This window comes from Apteryx mantelli, chromosome 19 (genome assembly GCF_036417845.1).
Source record: "Apteryx mantelli isolate bAptMan1 chromosome 19, bAptMan1.hap1, whole genome shotgun sequence".
Taxonomy (NCBI): domain Eukaryota; kingdom Metazoa; phylum Chordata; class Aves; order Apterygiformes; family Apterygidae; genus Apteryx; species Apteryx mantelli.
The window spans coordinates 3,241,938-3,257,710 of record NC_089996.1 but is presented as its reverse complement, the minus strand read 5'-3'; the positions used below and the strand labels follow the sequence as shown (position 1 = coordinate 3,257,710).

The window sequence follows — 15,773 nt, the reverse complement described above, 5'->3', positions numbered from 1 at the left end:
GCCCGGCCTCCCTCCTCTGCCACCACACAAGCTTTCCTACCCCTTTTCCATAAAGCTAAAACCGTGCAACCTAAAAAAAAAAATCAATGCTCCTGTTTGTGCAGAAGGACCCCCGCGCTCGGCCACCATCTTGCGTGAGACTCTTCCTCTCCTGCTCACAAACTAAGGCAGAGCGATTGCCGTGCGCGGCGAGGGAAGGTCTATTTATGCACTTGTTTGCCCTCACTGAACATGGCTGCTGACGTCCTCCATCCGTCTGAAGCGCGCGTCTCGATGGTGCGTCCTGGCGGCCGGTTTGGCGTTGCTCTATGGTTCGGGGCGGCGGGGCTCCAGGAAGTGGCGGTGCCCGGGCGTCCCATTCAAAGCGCTTCCCCGCGCGGGTGCCGCCGCGCGCCGGGCAGGTAGTGCTGCGGAGGGAGGGGGGGAGGGGACGGCGCCTCTCTCTCTCGCGGGCGGGTGGCGCCGGGGGCGCGGGCGCAGGCGGCAGAGCCTGTGGCGGGGCTGTGCTGCGCGGCTGTGCTGCGGGGCTCTGGCAGGCGCGGTTGCGGGCCGCCGTTGGCGCTGGGTCTCGCTGGCGGCGCGGGGGGCGGCGGGGGGCGCTGCGCCGGCCCCGGCGGGGGGGTGCGGCGGGGAGGCCCCCTCCCGGGCCGCGCCGGCAGGAAGCGGGAGCGCGGTCTCCGGGCTCGTTGTTCTCTGCATGCTGTTGTTTTTGTGTGTCTTTTCCTCCCCCACTGGGTGCCCAGCGAGGTGTGATGTCGGAGCACTCGCCCCGTGTGCTTCTCTGACCCGCAGGAGGCGGATTCAGAGCGGAGAGGTAAAGACGGGGCAGCCTGGTGGGTCGCCCTGAGCTGATGCATCTTTGTTGTGACGCTTTTAGGACGCTCTCGATAACTTGTTCTCGTGCAATAGTTTGGAGGAAGCATATAAGCGTTTATTTTGGCTCTGGAGATCCGTTTTATGTTAAACCCAACAAATTGGGTTGCTAATGCTGTTTGTAAAGCAAAAATATATCTTCCTCTGTAATCTTAAAACTGTCTTAGCAAAACTTCTGTGTTCACACGCTTCTAAAAGCAGACTTAATTTATTATGTGTGACTTTAAGAAGCTACTTCTGTGCTTTTTTATTCTCTGAGGCACTTATCTTGCAAGTAACCGTCTGTGGGAGTATGCCATTAGCTTCAAGTGTCCAAAATTAAGCTGACATTGGCGTTTGCATGACTGAACGAATACTGCAGAGGGAAAGATATAGAAGTTTACATTAATGGACTAAACATGTACAGAAGTGAATTACACTTTAAGTAGAGTGCATCCTTTCTGAAAGAAGGCCAGGTTTCTACAGTGACCTTTATGCATTTGCTACCTTGTTGACACTTTCTAGGTTGTAGGCGGGAGGAGGCTTTGTACATGCAGAGCTACTTTTGGATGTATTGAGAGCACCTTGCACCAGTCATTTGAAAATCCAAATTTGATTCTTGACATCCGGAGGAGACGGAGCGTGTCTTGTGCACAAGTGGCTTTGTCTCTTTCTGTTTTGCGTTCTCTTGGATGTGCTTCTAAGAGATATCGAAATCAAAGTTGTATGTATTCTTGATTTAAATTAAAAGTTTGGGCTAACTCTGCTCTATTAAATACAAAAAAAATCCCCCTGGAGCTTTGTATCTAAACTAGCCAGACTGTGCAGAGTTGTGGGAGCATCATGTAGTATCTAGGAACAGCAAGATGAGTAAAGAACTGAAAATTGCACACTCTTGTTCTCTTGGAACCAGGATGCACCTGGGCCTGCTCCGTTCTAAGTGTTTTCTGTGGCTATTTAAAGCCTTGTTGAATGTGGACATTCTTCTGGAAGCCTGTAACATAGGCAGGTGATACCTACTTAATGCTGAGCTCCTGCTTAATGATTCTGCAGGCAGAGGAGCTGGCTACTTAATGATTAAATTACATCCCTGGCTTGGTGGCTTTTTTTTTTTCCGATAAGTACCAAGTCAATAGGAGGAGTTGCTACTTACTGTCTCAGAATGCTACAAATATTAAGCTTCATCATACAACAATCAAGAAAGTTGATATTTTTAAAAATCCCTCTCTTGAGGAAGTGTGCTTAAAACCCCTTACCTCAAGTAATATAAAGGTTGCAATACAATCATGGATTTCTCCTATTTTGTTTTTAAGGTCAACGTATACCCTGCTAACATTGTGATGCAATACTTAGCATGTGCTTGTATTTCTCATCTCACTTCTGCCAGATTAGGGTCTTCATTAATAATGACAAACATCTCTATCAGTCTGCTGAAAGAGAAGAAAGCAGTAAGCAGCTTGTTCTTTCTCTGGTGATAATTAATTTTGAAAAGATCAGCTGGGTCCTCATATGCCTATTGCTATGCCTTTAGTACAAATCACTTTCTATGCTTGTGCAGATATTAGCAGAATGGAGCCCACAATCATGGCAAAATTCAAATAGTTTTATGCTGTAAATACTAGCTAGAAATGCTGCATGTTTTCAGTTAGTACCCTTTTTTAATCTCTCATCAGATTTTTTTGATCAGTTACTTTCTGTCTCGGTTGAAGGACATGGTCTTGTTGGGGAGAGTCAAGTATACTTGTTGCTGGAAAATCTTGGTTTTATTCTGGAGTTGGCTTGAAAAATGGGAATGCCTTATACGGCACCATATGACACTGGTACTTCACTGTTGGGCTGAGGCTGCAACTCTGTAGAGAAACTCGGTGTCTGTACTGTAGAAGGCTTCAGTATCCTGCTTCAGCTGCCAGGCTGGTCGGTTATGGCTACCATTGCTGTTAGCAGAATAAATGCTATGTCAAAGAACTTCCATTGCTCTTGCTGTTTTATGTTTTTGAAGAGTCGCTAATTCATGCAGCCCTAATGTTATTCCAGGGTCTTGTTTTCCACATTTGCTTCTGAAATCTTTCCATAGGGCTGCTTATGGTAGGAAGGGATTGACTCTTACCTCCCCAAATGAGAAGTTTCTTGGAGAGTTTAGATTCCTGTTGTCTTGTTTTGCGGATTTCTACATGACTGTTTTGTTTATACTTTTAAAGTATGCATTTTTTTTTTCCTGTGAGAAAAAGACATTTTTTTCCTGGACAGTTTTTATAGCTTAATTTAAGACTTAATAAGGATTGGAGATAGTTGGAGTCAGCAACAATTTTAAATTCTTATTCCTCATTTATTTATTTAATTTTTTTTGTCCAGCAGGGTTTTGAGTCTGGGCAGTTGGGAGCTTCTTCTGAAGATGTACATGTTGATTGAAAACCGCACAAGTTTCCTTCTCCATCTGAAGAGGTCACCTGGCATCAGATCTTGGTCTCTCTTTGTTGGTAAGACCATGAGTATTCCTGAGTTTATTTCAGTGCCTGCTTTAAGGGAAGTGGTCCCAGAATAAGTTCCTGAAAGAGCCTCTAACAAGAAATGCACGTGTCTTTCAGGCGGTTTTCTGTGAGGAAGGGGAATCATCATGACTTGAACTTCTTCCTTAACATAGCCCCTGAATGAGTCTGGACTCTCTTCCTCAGTGTGGTCGTTTCAGCTGTAGGACTGATAATTTTTCAGTCTGATCTGTAGAACCTCAGAGGCTCATAGATTGATTTTTTTCCTGGGACCCTTGAAAGATGACCAAGAAAGGAAAGTTAAGTGTATGCCATATAGCAATATGAATACATGAAATTTCCAAAGGGATCCATACTTGCATTGGAAAACCTCTAGGTTTTCAGAAATTGAAAAATCTTAAAAGCCACTGCCCTGAAGCAATGCTGGAGATAGATCTATCACGTGTCTGACAATGAACTTTTAAGGGCACTGTGTATATGTGAAATAGGAAGTCAGACAGGATATTCTGAAAGGTATGTGGTTTTTAAACCTCACTGCATATGCAGAAAAAAAATGGAGTCGTATTTATTAGGACCACCTTGAGAGAGCTGGTAGGAAAAATATGGCATCTCCTGCTTGCCAGTGGAGTAGATGACATTGCAATAACATTGCAGTGCTGTCACTGCTTTCAGTGACATAGTCTTATCAAACTCTCATTGATGGGACAGGTTCTTTACAGTAGCAGAGTCACTCTGGGTCATGAGGCCCTCTTCCACAGCTTCCTCCTGAATGGGAGAAAGCAGTTAGCAGCTTCTGACACAGCTTTATTGCAGCAATTTCCTTTTGGTTCCACAGAGCACTTTCAGGGAAGAATAATCTTGGTAGTCTTTTGTCATGCTTAAAGTTGTACGAGGCGTGAGAGGAAGTATGGCGAAATGGTTACGCTTGAGGGAGTGGGAGTCGCTCTAAAATTTTGTTCCTTGTTCTGTCACTACCTTCTATTTCTGAGCTCAGCCCTCGTACTCTTCTGTTTCTTTATCTGCAGAATGGGAGATTATTATATGAAAGAGGCAGACAGATTTCTCTGAAGTCAGTATGATCAGTGTTGCAATCAAATTTGTTCCTTCTTTTTGAAAAGTAATGGACTTGTGAATATTCATGTGTGTTTCATTAGGGAATTTTGGATGGTTTGAGTTGCCCGTTTGTATCCTAATTTTCTCCCCTTTTATTCTAGGAATAGCCTCCATAGGTTTGGCTGCTGCTTATTATAGTGCAGGTAATGGCCTATCATTTTCCGAATAATTGCTTATTTCCTTTTGGGATATCTTTCATGTGATGTTGACTCCTCTTTGTAGCCTCTGTCTAGCATTACATAGCCTGTATAAAAGTGCCTGTCACACCTTGTGGCACAAATATTAGAATTCAGTAACAACTGTTGCCTGCATAAGACTTACCCATGCTTTAATTCTCTAGTCCTTACTCAGCTTCCCTTTCAATTTGCAAGAGTATTTCTAATACTGATACTCAGTACTCTGTGGCATTTTGCACTTTCAGTATGTTTTTATAAATGTGATTAGCTGATCCTCGCACTCTCCTGGGAAGATACATAATGATTGTGTGCCACCATAATGAAATGATTACTTTGCCTTTGATGGAATTGCTCTATTTCTCTGGAAAATGTTAAATCATTACTGGCAAAAATTACTCATAAAAACACCTTTAAAGAACAGATAGCTGCTACTGTTCCCCCCTCCCAAAATTGAGCAGCTTGCACCAAATGACAGCTATCCTTCCCTCGTTTGATGGAATTTGTTCTGCAGGCCGTCTTGCAGTTCTCTTGCTGCATCTTCTTGTGCCTGAAATTTTAAAGCTTAGTACTGTGTAAGGTTATGCTACAATTTTAGTCAATATATGTTTATTTTAAGAGCAAAGTCCAGTGAAAGCTACTTGAGACACAAGCTGTATCCGCCAACGTGTTTTTTGTTGGTGGTGGTTTTTAGGACTTTGCAGCAAAGTTGTCTCAAACAATGCTGAGCACTATTCTGCTCTGCCTTTACTAGAAGCCTGAGTAAGCAAATTGCTTTTTCCAGTCTTCTGTACCATTGGTTAAGACAGGCTGCCCTATGTAAACATTTCCAGGATGTAAAATACAAGTGTTTGTTTGTCAAGAGGGCCAAATGCTTCCTTTCATGGAGAAACGTGTTTGTTTCAGTGGCTTGCTTTCCATTGTCCCTCACCCTTGTCCTCCGCAGCACAAATATTTGGTGGTTGATGGCAGGTTGAGAGAATGTTTTGCAGATGCTTTTTAAGATGCCTTTGCTTTTAGGGAAGAAGGAAGGATGTGTAATGGTGTTTCAACCTTGCCAGTAATACACATGCTTATAACTGTGCATGATTTGGAGCCCAGTGTAGATGGAGTCTAGAAAATAAGTAAAGAATTTTTCCTTTTTTGAAAGCTATAAAAGCGCAGTAAAATAGCTTGCATTGCAATTAAAGACAAAAATGTTGCATCAGAGAAACCATTTTTTCCTTTTGTTGCCTTCAGAGGGAGTGTGTAGCTCTTGAAAATAACTGCTTGAATATCAAAGAAGGAAAAAAAACTCTCTAAACTTGTGCATTTGCCTTGTTCAGACAGCTTGGCATGGAAACTCTTCTATATGGCCGGGTGTCTCTTTGTGGCAGCACAGAATCTGGAGCAGTGGGAGGTAAGACGCTGAACTCAGGAAGTGACATTGAGCTAGTTTAGAAACAGCTGTCAGATGCTGATTTCAGCTGTCTGATGTGCTTCAATATTGTGCAGTCCAAGCAGACAAGTTCTGCTGTTAGTTTTGAGAAACTCTTTGGAATTGGTATATTAGGACTCGAATTAATAAGGGCAGTGCAATTCTTGCAATAAAAGCAGGAAAAAGTAAAACTGAACATAAGTATGCTTTTTTTTTTTTTTTCTCCTAAGGAGAGACTTGCCCAAAACTGTCTTGTGGCATTCTTTCCCCCCCCCCCCATATGTAAAAGAAGGAGAAAGAATAGCATGTTCAGCTGCTACAACTTGCTGCTTGTACTTGCTGCTCCTGCTGATGGCAGAAGAACCATCAGATAGGGTAGCTCCCTGTTACAGGCTACTCAGCCCTTTTCCACTGGGGAAAAAAATGGTGTTTGTGAAGCTGGTTTCTAATCTTGTGGGCGTTTTTCTGTTGGGAGTTAGGCTGAGAACAGTAACCCACTATATAGGCTTGTCACTTTATTGACCTGAGTTGTTATTAAAATAAGCAACCCACACATGAGACTTCCTGTTCTCGCTGACTTTCCTCAGGGATGTTTTAGATCTTGTGTAAGCCTGGCCCATACAGTACAATTCTGGAATCTTGGAGGGGTTGGTGACTGTCACTGTGTTAGCAAAAGGTGTCAGTAGAACTTAGGTTCACTGTATGCTTATGCTGTAGGCCAAAAGCATACGCCACAAGTGAAAGTTACAGGAAGGCTAGTGTTCAGATCTGATTCCAGGCAGTTTTTATTGCATAAAGAATGAAACAAGCTTTAACTTGCTTCTGGAAATAACAAAGGAGATATGGTAAAGCCTCTGTTAAAGCCAACAGCAGCAAGACTTTGACTTTCATGGTCCAATGATAGGAGAGGAATGCCTCTAATTGAAATAGTTGATTAATTTTTGTTATCAAGATTATTTCCATGTATTATGTTTTTTCTTTTGTCTTTTGAAGCATAGCAATTGATGGTGTTTCTTAAAGTCTTGATTTTATTTTTTTTTAATCTTACAGGAAGCTATATTTGATAAGAACAAGGGAACCATCTGCCTGAAAACATTCAGTCTTTACAAAAAAATATTGACCTTCTCAAAGGCAGGCAATGAACAAGGTGAGAGAGCAGTATATGTACTAGCAACGGCGTGTGCTAGGCAGACAGAAGAAATGCATACATGCCCATTTGATAAGCTATTCCAGAGCTCTGCATTTGAATTAGTCGCATCCATTTTCATCTGTTTCACTCCCAGGCAGCAGATGGCATCATCTGCCTCTCAGGAGCCAAATGCCTTTTCAGTTTAGGGTGCTGAATGCATCATGTTAATTTTTTAATTTATTTGTTTTTTTATCCAAGATAACCAGACTTACAAACTGTTTGTCTTCCATAGTAGTTCATGCCATCCCTTAGGGATGCTAATATGCATGGTAACATTTCCCTGGCTAGCCTGCTTTGCAAGTGGGACTGGTGAAAACCTGAAACTTTGGATATGGGACTTGACTTCTAATCTGGGTTTGGTAGCAGGTGAATTCTTATGTATGGTGTCTGCTGGCATAGGATATCTATCTTGTAGTACTGATGACAGGTTGGGAAAGAAATTTGAGATCTTGGGAGAGGGTGGATGTATGGGAAAACTACAAAGTTAGTGGCCATCCTGTTTTATGCTTCTGTATATATCTTGTACATGTGTGTATGGCTCAATATAGTACACGGGGGTTCCTAACCTGTGGTACACACCCCATTTCAAAGAGAAGTAGCCTAATCCAAAGCAAAGAGTTCCTCACAGCAGGGCCAACTAGAGCAGGTTACTCGGGGCCTTGTCTGGTTGAGTCTTGAATAGCTCCAAGGACAGACTCCACAATCTCTCTGGGCAACCTGTTCCAGTGTTTGACCACCCTCATAGCATGCATATATATATTTTATATTTAAGTGGAATTTCCTGTATTTCAATTTGTGCCCCCTGCCTCTTGCCTGTCACTGGGTGCCACTGAGAAGAGCCTGACTCAAGCCTCTTTACGTCCTCCCATCTGGTATTTATACACATTCATAAGATTGCCCCCTCAGCCTTCTCTTCTCCAGGCTAAACAATTTAATCTCTCTCAGCCTCCCATAGCCTCCCAAGCCCTTCATCTTAGTGGCCCTTTGGTGGACTCACTCCATTATGTCCATGTCCTTCCCATACTGGGGAGCTCAGAACTGGGCACAGTACTCCAGATGTGGTCTCACCAGCGCTGAATAGAGGGGAATAACTGCCTCCCTCGAGCTGCTGGCAGTGCGCTTCCTAATGCAGCCCAAGATGTTGCTGGCTGCCTTTGCCGCAAGGGTGTGTTGCTGGCTCATGTTCAGCTTGTCCACCAGGACAGGTGGACCTCAGGTCCTTTTCTTCAGAGCTGCTTTCCAACTGGTGAGTCCCCAGCCTGTACTGCTACATGGGGTCATTCCTCCCCAGGTGCACAACTTCGTATTTCCCTTTGAACTTCATGAGATTCCTGTCTGCCCCCTTCTCCAGCCTGTCAAGGTCCCTTTGAATGAGGGAACCTGAACCAAAAGCCCAACTCCTGAATGGGTCTTATCCCTTTACACAGCACAGTTGTTTCTGTCTCGAGTTCTAGAACAGATTAGATGAAGGAGGGAAATAAAGACCTGATAGGGCTGTTTTTCATAAACTTTTGTATCAGAAATCAAAAGCAGGGAAACTGAGTCAAGGTTTTCTTATGCTGGAGAAGAGGATGTATTCCAGATCTTGGAGTCTGCATTGGAGAGGACTGCTTTCAATAAGCCTGTCTCAACTGTAGCTTATTCTTTACTGCTGGAAATCTAAAAGACAGACTGCTGTGGATTGTTAAAATCTTGGACAGCTACAGCCCTAAATCACTAAGTGCCTCTGTGGTTGCTGTAGGTTACTTTTTTGCCTTCTGTATTGTGCTCTCTATTAATCTATCATACTGGTTTGTTAATCTTCAAGGCAGTCTTAGCTTTAGTTTTATATTAAGCACTGGATAGATATAAAATTATATCATACTCCAGAAAAAAGTGCATTGGTAGTATGCTTACTTAATATAAAGTTTAAAAAATGAACCCTCTTGACTATTCTGGAAATAAAGCATATGAAATGCTAATGTCCATTTAAAACAGCATAGTCAGTAGGCCCAGCTTAATGTGTTATCTTGTTTCTGTTGAGCTTCCTGATGGAGTGACAGAAGTTGAATGAAGTGTATTATGTGACTTGTTTGAAGTCACTGAGAGACAGGAGCTCCATTGCAAACTGCAGTAGGATCCTCTTCAATGTCAGAGACTTTGCTCTACTTGATAGTCTAAATCAAACCAACTCTAGAGTATGTTCATATGTTGGAGCTGAGCATATGGCTTCCTGAGAGATTTGGTATTTGCTCTGTTTCAAGGACAGTTAATGTGGGGATGCCAAGCTTAACAGATGCTCTGATATGAACAGTGACATTTTTCAATATTTGTTCAATCTAAACTTAACAACTGTTTGCCTACTTGTACAGATAAATAGTTAAAACTAATTAAAATAGGTGGGAAATGTAAATAGTAAACTATGGTCCCCAGTTTCTGTGAGGCAGTATAACTTGTTCGCTAGGGCAGACTATATCAGCTGGTACGTGCTATCTTCCCTCCTTATTTGTCTTGCCAGAGTTGATCAGCAATTGTTTGCCATTGCAAGATTGCCCCTGTTGTATGGGATCAGAGCAATAGTTCTGAAGCTACTCAGGGAAGGGGAGCGTAGACTTCCAGTCACACGAGCCACTAGCAGTAGTAGTGCTGGGAGCTTACTGCAATGCTAATAATGTCTTCTGTTCTTCCTGTCTGTTTACAGTAGTGGCTCTGCTCCATGAGATCAGAGATGTGAATGTGGAAGAGGAGACTGTGCGTTATTTTGGGAAGGGTTACCTGGTTGTGCTACGATTTGTCACTGGATTTTCACACCCACTGACTCAAAGTGCAGTGTTGGGCTGTAGAAGGTGCTGTGTAGACTTTTTGTTTTTTAATTGTAATATGTAAGGTAGGAAATACCAATCATGTGAGTCAGTAATTGCCAACTATTGGGAGAACCATCTTAGCTCCATTTCTGTACTTACTGAATAACGCAAGGAGTTATATCTTTTTTTTTTTTTAACCTCGCATGATTTGAATCACAGACACTTGTGAATAACACAGCCTTCATCAGGAAACTGATCATATTTAGAGATCTAAGACTCCTTTAATCCAGCATTTACTCTAATTCGATCACAATGGTTCTTATTTTTGCTATTTATATTACTGACTGAGTTGCATATTAGAGATATAACTAGCCTATGCTTGTCCTAAAGACAGTCTGAGTAAAAAAGTGAAACTATGAAATCACAATATGCTGAGAACTTTAGGTGTACCAGCATTGGACACTACATCAGCTACTTGAACATAATGGAAGATTTCAGAGCATCTGAACAAAGGTAGATCTTAAATGAGAAGTGTTCAGTAGAGCAGGAAGTATGTTGAAAACCCAGCAGTAATAGCACCTCTTGCTTTTAAGTACACCTAGGTAGTGGTAGATGTCTCTCTTCAGATCTAGATGCACTGGTGAAAGATATGACTACCTTTAGCCAGTACTCACCACTTCTCTATTGAAAGTTACCGCACCAATCAGGCTGTGAACTAAGCTGTTCCAGCTGAACTGAGCTGTTAGCCAAAGAAATTCTGCTGAAGAACTTTAATAGAATACCCAAATGACTGAGGATGTTTTCCCTGAAATAGACTGAGGTGTGTTCATGTGAGCAGCTCTAAAAGGGAGGATATGCTCCAGAAGAGAAGGTAGTGACAAGCTGCAGGGGGGAGGGATTGGTGTCAGTTGAATCTTCTGCCAGGAGAGCTGATCAGAGCCTATTTCTCTGCACTGATGCTCCCAGCAATTGCTGCTCTGGCTGCTTTGAAGTTGGAGCTGTCAGAACCACGTCCACTGTAACTGGCTTCACTGGCTCAGCTGTGCAGTGGCAGAGAGGGCTGATTCCATTCTGTTTTGCAAACACTTATTGTAATTACCAATTAACTGAGGATTTTTAAGTACTGATGATAAAAGCAGCAGCTCACACAAGGAACTTTGCAGCAGGGACTGTTAGAAAAGGATTCCACTTGTTCTGATATGGAAGTAATTGCTTGGCTTGATGCACCTTTACAAGTGGGGTGCTGTCAATAATTTATGTCATGTATTGACTGGCCCTTCAAACAAATGTATTTTCAGGGAATATAGTGTGGTGCTGACAAGAACAGGCACAACTCCACTAACTCTTACATTGTTTGTTCCTTTCAACAGTGATGTGGAAGCAGTTGCCAAACTCATCACTAGTTTTCTGGAACTGGACAGAGTAGAAAGCCAACATGATCTCTCTCAGAGCAGTGAAACAGAGGCTAGTGATGCTGATGAACCAGAGGATCAGTATTAATAGTCATCATGAGCTGAAGAAAGCAGAGGCCTTCAAACATATGGAAAACGTGCTGTTTGTTCTTCAGGAGAAAAATCCCTTGTCTTGAGCTGAGCGTTTCTCTACATGTGAATTTACAGTGGGAGGAATCTGTCTTGAGGCACCTCTTAGTGTTAAACTGCTTCGAATTTCCGCACACCCCCTCCATTCCAAATATGGCCTTTGTAGAGTCCAAAGCAAATTCTGTTTTATTTGTTCCTTTGACTTAGTACCTGGTTGGGGCCAGTGCTGACCTTTGAACTTCATCAGCTCATCTAGGAATAACTGTTTAGTAATGAATTGGTTTGAAGTCATTTATTGCTTTCCCATTAATGAGGTGGAGATACATGTGTAAACTTCCAGTTATCACACATCTGCTGCAGGTACAGTATATGAAATGTAGAAGAGATGAATTTGTAACTCATAACAGTGATTTTTATTTTTTCTTTGAAATAATATAAATGACTGAATATTGCTAACTTGGTTTTAAGCAGTTTAATATATGCAATAAGTTGATGCAGGATAAGGGCACTTTTGTTACAGTCTTTACTACTGACTTGCCATTAGAGACCATTGGAAATCAAAGTTTGAAAGTAACTGTCTGGAACTTTAAATATCAGGCTGGTCAATTTGTTATGTGGTCTTATTTCTCCTGGACTTGCCAAGGAGCCATAAATAATAAATGAAAAATGAACATAGGGATCATTCAGCAGCTTTGACATGTTCTATTTTAATCCTGTTCTGCTTAACTTCTGGGCATAGGCTACCCCTAAATGGAATAGCCTAATTCTGGACTTCAACATTTACCATTTTAACTGCCTATTTAGAAAGATGGGTGGGGGAAAAAGCAAATCTGTTATTTTAGGTAGGGAAGGTACTCATGTCCAACAACATGGCAGCCTAGACTTGTTTAGTATTTCCTGCTTTAGATTGTACTGAAGTGCTAAATAAAAACTTTATTTTTGTTAAGATAGCTGGGATAGTTCCAATGTCAGAGTTGTGCCCAGGTATTATTCCAGATGTGTGTAGCATCCTCCATTCTGCCCTATGGTTTTACAAATGGTTAAAAAATAGTATGATTTTTCCAAGATAAATATTTTTAAAGAAGTAAAGCTACCTCTGTTAGTCAACATGTTTTGTCTAGAACTAAAACTTCATCATGCTTATATCAACATGTTATTACTATGAGGGAAAAAAGTTTTAAAGAGCTGAAAAATCCTTCAACATGCTAAAACTGCTTGCATTAAAGTTCACCTAGTGGTGTTAATGAATTGTATGGTGTTAAGACCCGAATTAGAAAAATGTTTATACAGTTTGATCTAGGAGATCTGAATGGGGTACGAGGTAACTAGGTGATCTGCCTTCAGACTTGCTCAGGAGTAAACGTCTTCTGGCAGCTGTCTCTTCTGGGCTTACAGGAACCTGTATTCCTGTTTCAAAGCCCTCTACCTCTAAAGAAGTGAAATCTGTGAAGTGATTTCAGTAGAAGCTAGATCCTGTAAAATGTTGTACATTCCAGCCCTAACTGAAACTGAGCAAATGCTTATCTGACCAAAGAACAGACTGCACTAAGATTTCACTTCCAGCCATTTAGACCTAGTATGTGAACAGCTGTGAGACAAACATGTTCTTACTGTTGGTTTGAAATGGTGAGTTGTAACATGAAGATAACTGTTCGTGCAGCTTGACTGCAGCACAGAAGCAGGTCTATTATTATTAGACAAGAGATTTGTAACTGTGGCAGGCATCAAAGCAGGCATCTGCTGATGGATGTGCTTGTGAAGTCCTCTGAATTGGTTGGCTAATTACATGGCTTTTGGTCTCTGCCCGCATCAGCTAGAATCGGGAAACTGCCATGTACTAATATGGGAAAAATTAGGTTGCAGTTAATTAAATATAATCATCAAACCTGTTTTTTGAAAAAACTGCACTGGGTGCAACACTGGAGAGATCTTTAAATCTGCCCTAATACACATCCTAGATAAAACTGTTTTTGGAGAGAGAATGAGACTGGGAATTTGGAGAACTGTTTTTCACCCCTCGGAAGTGCTCTAAGGTATTCTGGTACTGTAAAAATTAAGGTGTATAATGTGAATACAGAGGATCAACCTGCAGATGCTTCCTTCTTTGTAGCAAGGATATTTGGAGGAAAGACATAGTAGGGCTGTGCATGGTACTTTGAAATTCTGAGCCCAGATTTGACCATAAATCAATAAAACACAGATAAAACTACTTGCAATCAATCTTGGCTATACTGGGCTGCTGCTGTATTTCCATGAGAGCTAACACCACATGGAAGATACAAACAATGTTGTGTTTTTTCCCATTAAAAAAGTTTAATAAAGGCTTTTTTTATTGACCTAACCCTACATTGCATCATCCTCCCGTTTCTGCTGAGCTTTTTTGTGCATCCAACTTGCTGTACATTCATGATCTGTTAGTAATGTACATACTTCTGATGTATCATGAAATGCGATCATAAAAAGACTAAAACAGAAATGTAAATAAGATTCAGAATCACAAGAAAGTGGAATGACTTATGCTAAGATGTATCATAGTCTGAAATACATTCTGTGGAATAAGTTAGTTGATGTCCAAGGATAGGATCAGCTCCTCAAAGATCTTATAGAGTGCTTCCCACCCCCTCAAGGCATAGTGAATTTTCTGCTGATAATGGGTAGTCAGTGATGCATGCTGGAATGCACTGTGTGTATAGGAAAATATTTTAAAGTCTCAGCCTTGCAGTTAAAACAGCTGGTATAATCCTCTCTTGTAGTGTTTCCACTTTGCATTTGGTGGCTCTTTGTTGCCATAAAAATTAGAATTATTTCAAATGAGAACCTGAGTTCTGTAGAATGAGCTAATATGAAGGGGACTGAGTAAATTCCTGAAATGCTCTGGATTCTACCTGCAGGCCATATGCTGGACACAACTGGCTTGATATGTACAACTAGGACCTCAATATATAGTGATACTGACCTACAGTGTAGGTAAAGAACTTCATAAACTTGGTTCTTGGATGCCATACATGCATGTATATCACAATTTGGTGTTATTTCTCCTGCTCCAGGTTTTGAGCTTCCTGTCTTCAAAAACTTTTTGTCTTTTGTAGTTGGAAGATGTATCCAGATTTTTGTTTTACAGTAACCATGTGTATTGAAAATTAACTTGCAGATTGCAGTTAACATTTGGCTCCAGCAACGTTTGCAGACTCATCAGTGATCTGATGCAGAATGAAGGAAATGTTTAGAATAGCAGATAGGTTCTGTTCTTACCTCTTTCCATTAATCCTCTTTCAGCTCCTCTTTTCTTGTCACTTTTCACTGTTTTGCTGAAGACATTTTGGAGCAGTGATATTTTCCCCCACTTCTGTTGGGCCTAGCATATTAAAAAGCCCAGTAAATGTAGCCTTTGGGGCACCTGATGTAAAGTGGCTTGTACTAAAAGGAATGATGAATGAAAGACTAGTTTTGGCTAGGAAATTAGATGCTTTTCTAAAAGTATTACTGGAGAGTTACTTGCTTAGCTTTTTACATCTCAGGCCGTCTAATAACCTGAGTCTAGACAGCTGTAGCTTATATATGACTTATTTATAAATATGATTTGAAAACCTTTATAACTGACCTTAAATTAGATTCATCCCTGTTTCCCCATACATTTTTCCATTATGTCCTTTACAACTGTATCATGAGTATCATTTGGCAGATGCTTCAACTTCTTAAACTTTTATGCACGTTTGAAATTACTCAGTGTATGCAGTTTGATGTGATCATGGTTTTAGTTCTCATACTGAAAAAAGCTAGACTGAATATTGTACAAAGGGAGAAAGTTACATAATCTAAGCCATAATCCAAGGTTCTGTTATTTCCCAAAATGTTACTTGTTTCAGTAACTAGTATCAATTGTGTAAATCTCAAAGTAAACCAAAGTATTTATACTGTATAGCTGAGATCTGACTTCTGTGCTGTATTTATGAAGTTACATAGATGTCAAAAACCAAGCTGGCTTACGTACTAAATGACGAGCGCTAGTTCTGACACTGTAGTAGATTGCTCAGAGGCAAAAATACTTCTAGAAAATGTCTAGAAATTACTTTTGTACTTTAATATTGCAAGTAGAATTTTAGCAAGGCCTCCTATATTATTAAAAAAAAAGACCATCAATAAAATCAACTTTGGCTTGTTCTGTGTCAATGTAGTCTTTTTTTTTTGTTTGTCCTTATTAAAATGTATAGAAATACTG

At 41.1% G+C, this 15,773-nt stretch overlaps 1 protein-coding gene across 3 annotated transcripts; it reads left to right on the top strand.

Annotated features, from left to right (window-relative positions):
* Positions 1 to 358: 358 nt before the first annotated feature.
* CYBC1 (cytochrome b-245 chaperone 1) lies at positions 359 to 15,724 on the top strand. 3 transcript variants are annotated; one of them, XM_013960877.2, is made up of 8 exons: positions 359 to 401; positions 744 to 814; positions 3,208 to 3,329; positions 4,553 to 4,594; positions 5,950 to 6,023; positions 7,092 to 7,188; positions 9,911 to 10,055; positions 11,384 to 15,724. In XM_013960877.2, the coding sequence occupies exons 3-8, from the start codon at positions 3,245 to 3,247 to the stop codon at positions 11,511 to 11,513; spliced, it is 573 nt and encodes a 190-aa protein (XP_013816331.1). In that variant the 5' UTR covers positions 359 to 401; positions 744 to 814; positions 3,208 to 3,244; the 3' UTR covers positions 11,514 to 15,724. The 3 variants fall into 3 exon arrangements, with proteins under 3 accessions (XP_013816331.1, XP_013816333.1, XP_013816332.1); XM_013960879.2 differs by lacking the exon at positions 744 to 814 and having other exon boundaries at positions 393 to 401; positions 3,205 to 3,329; XM_013960878.2 differs by lacking the exon at positions 359 to 401 and having other exon boundaries at positions 663 to 814.
* The last annotated feature ends 49 nt before the right edge of the window (positions 15,725 to 15,773 follow it).

What these genes read in the sequence shown, in the direction of transcription:
- CYBC1 (XM_013960877.2), top strand. Translation starts at nt 3,245, where the DNA reads ATGTACATGTTGATTGAAAACCGCACAAGTTTCCTTCTCCATCTGAAG. An exon ending in AAAGGCAGGCAATGAACAAG is followed by an intron (nt 7,189 to 9,910) that starts GTGAGAGAGCAG and finishes GTCTGTTTACAG; the next exon opens with TAGTGGCTCTGCTCCATGAG. An exon ending in GCAGTGTTGGGCTGTAGAAG is followed by an intron (nt 10,056 to 11,383) that starts GTGCTGTGTAGA and finishes TCCTTTCAACAG; the next exon opens with TGATGTGGAAGCAGTTGCCA.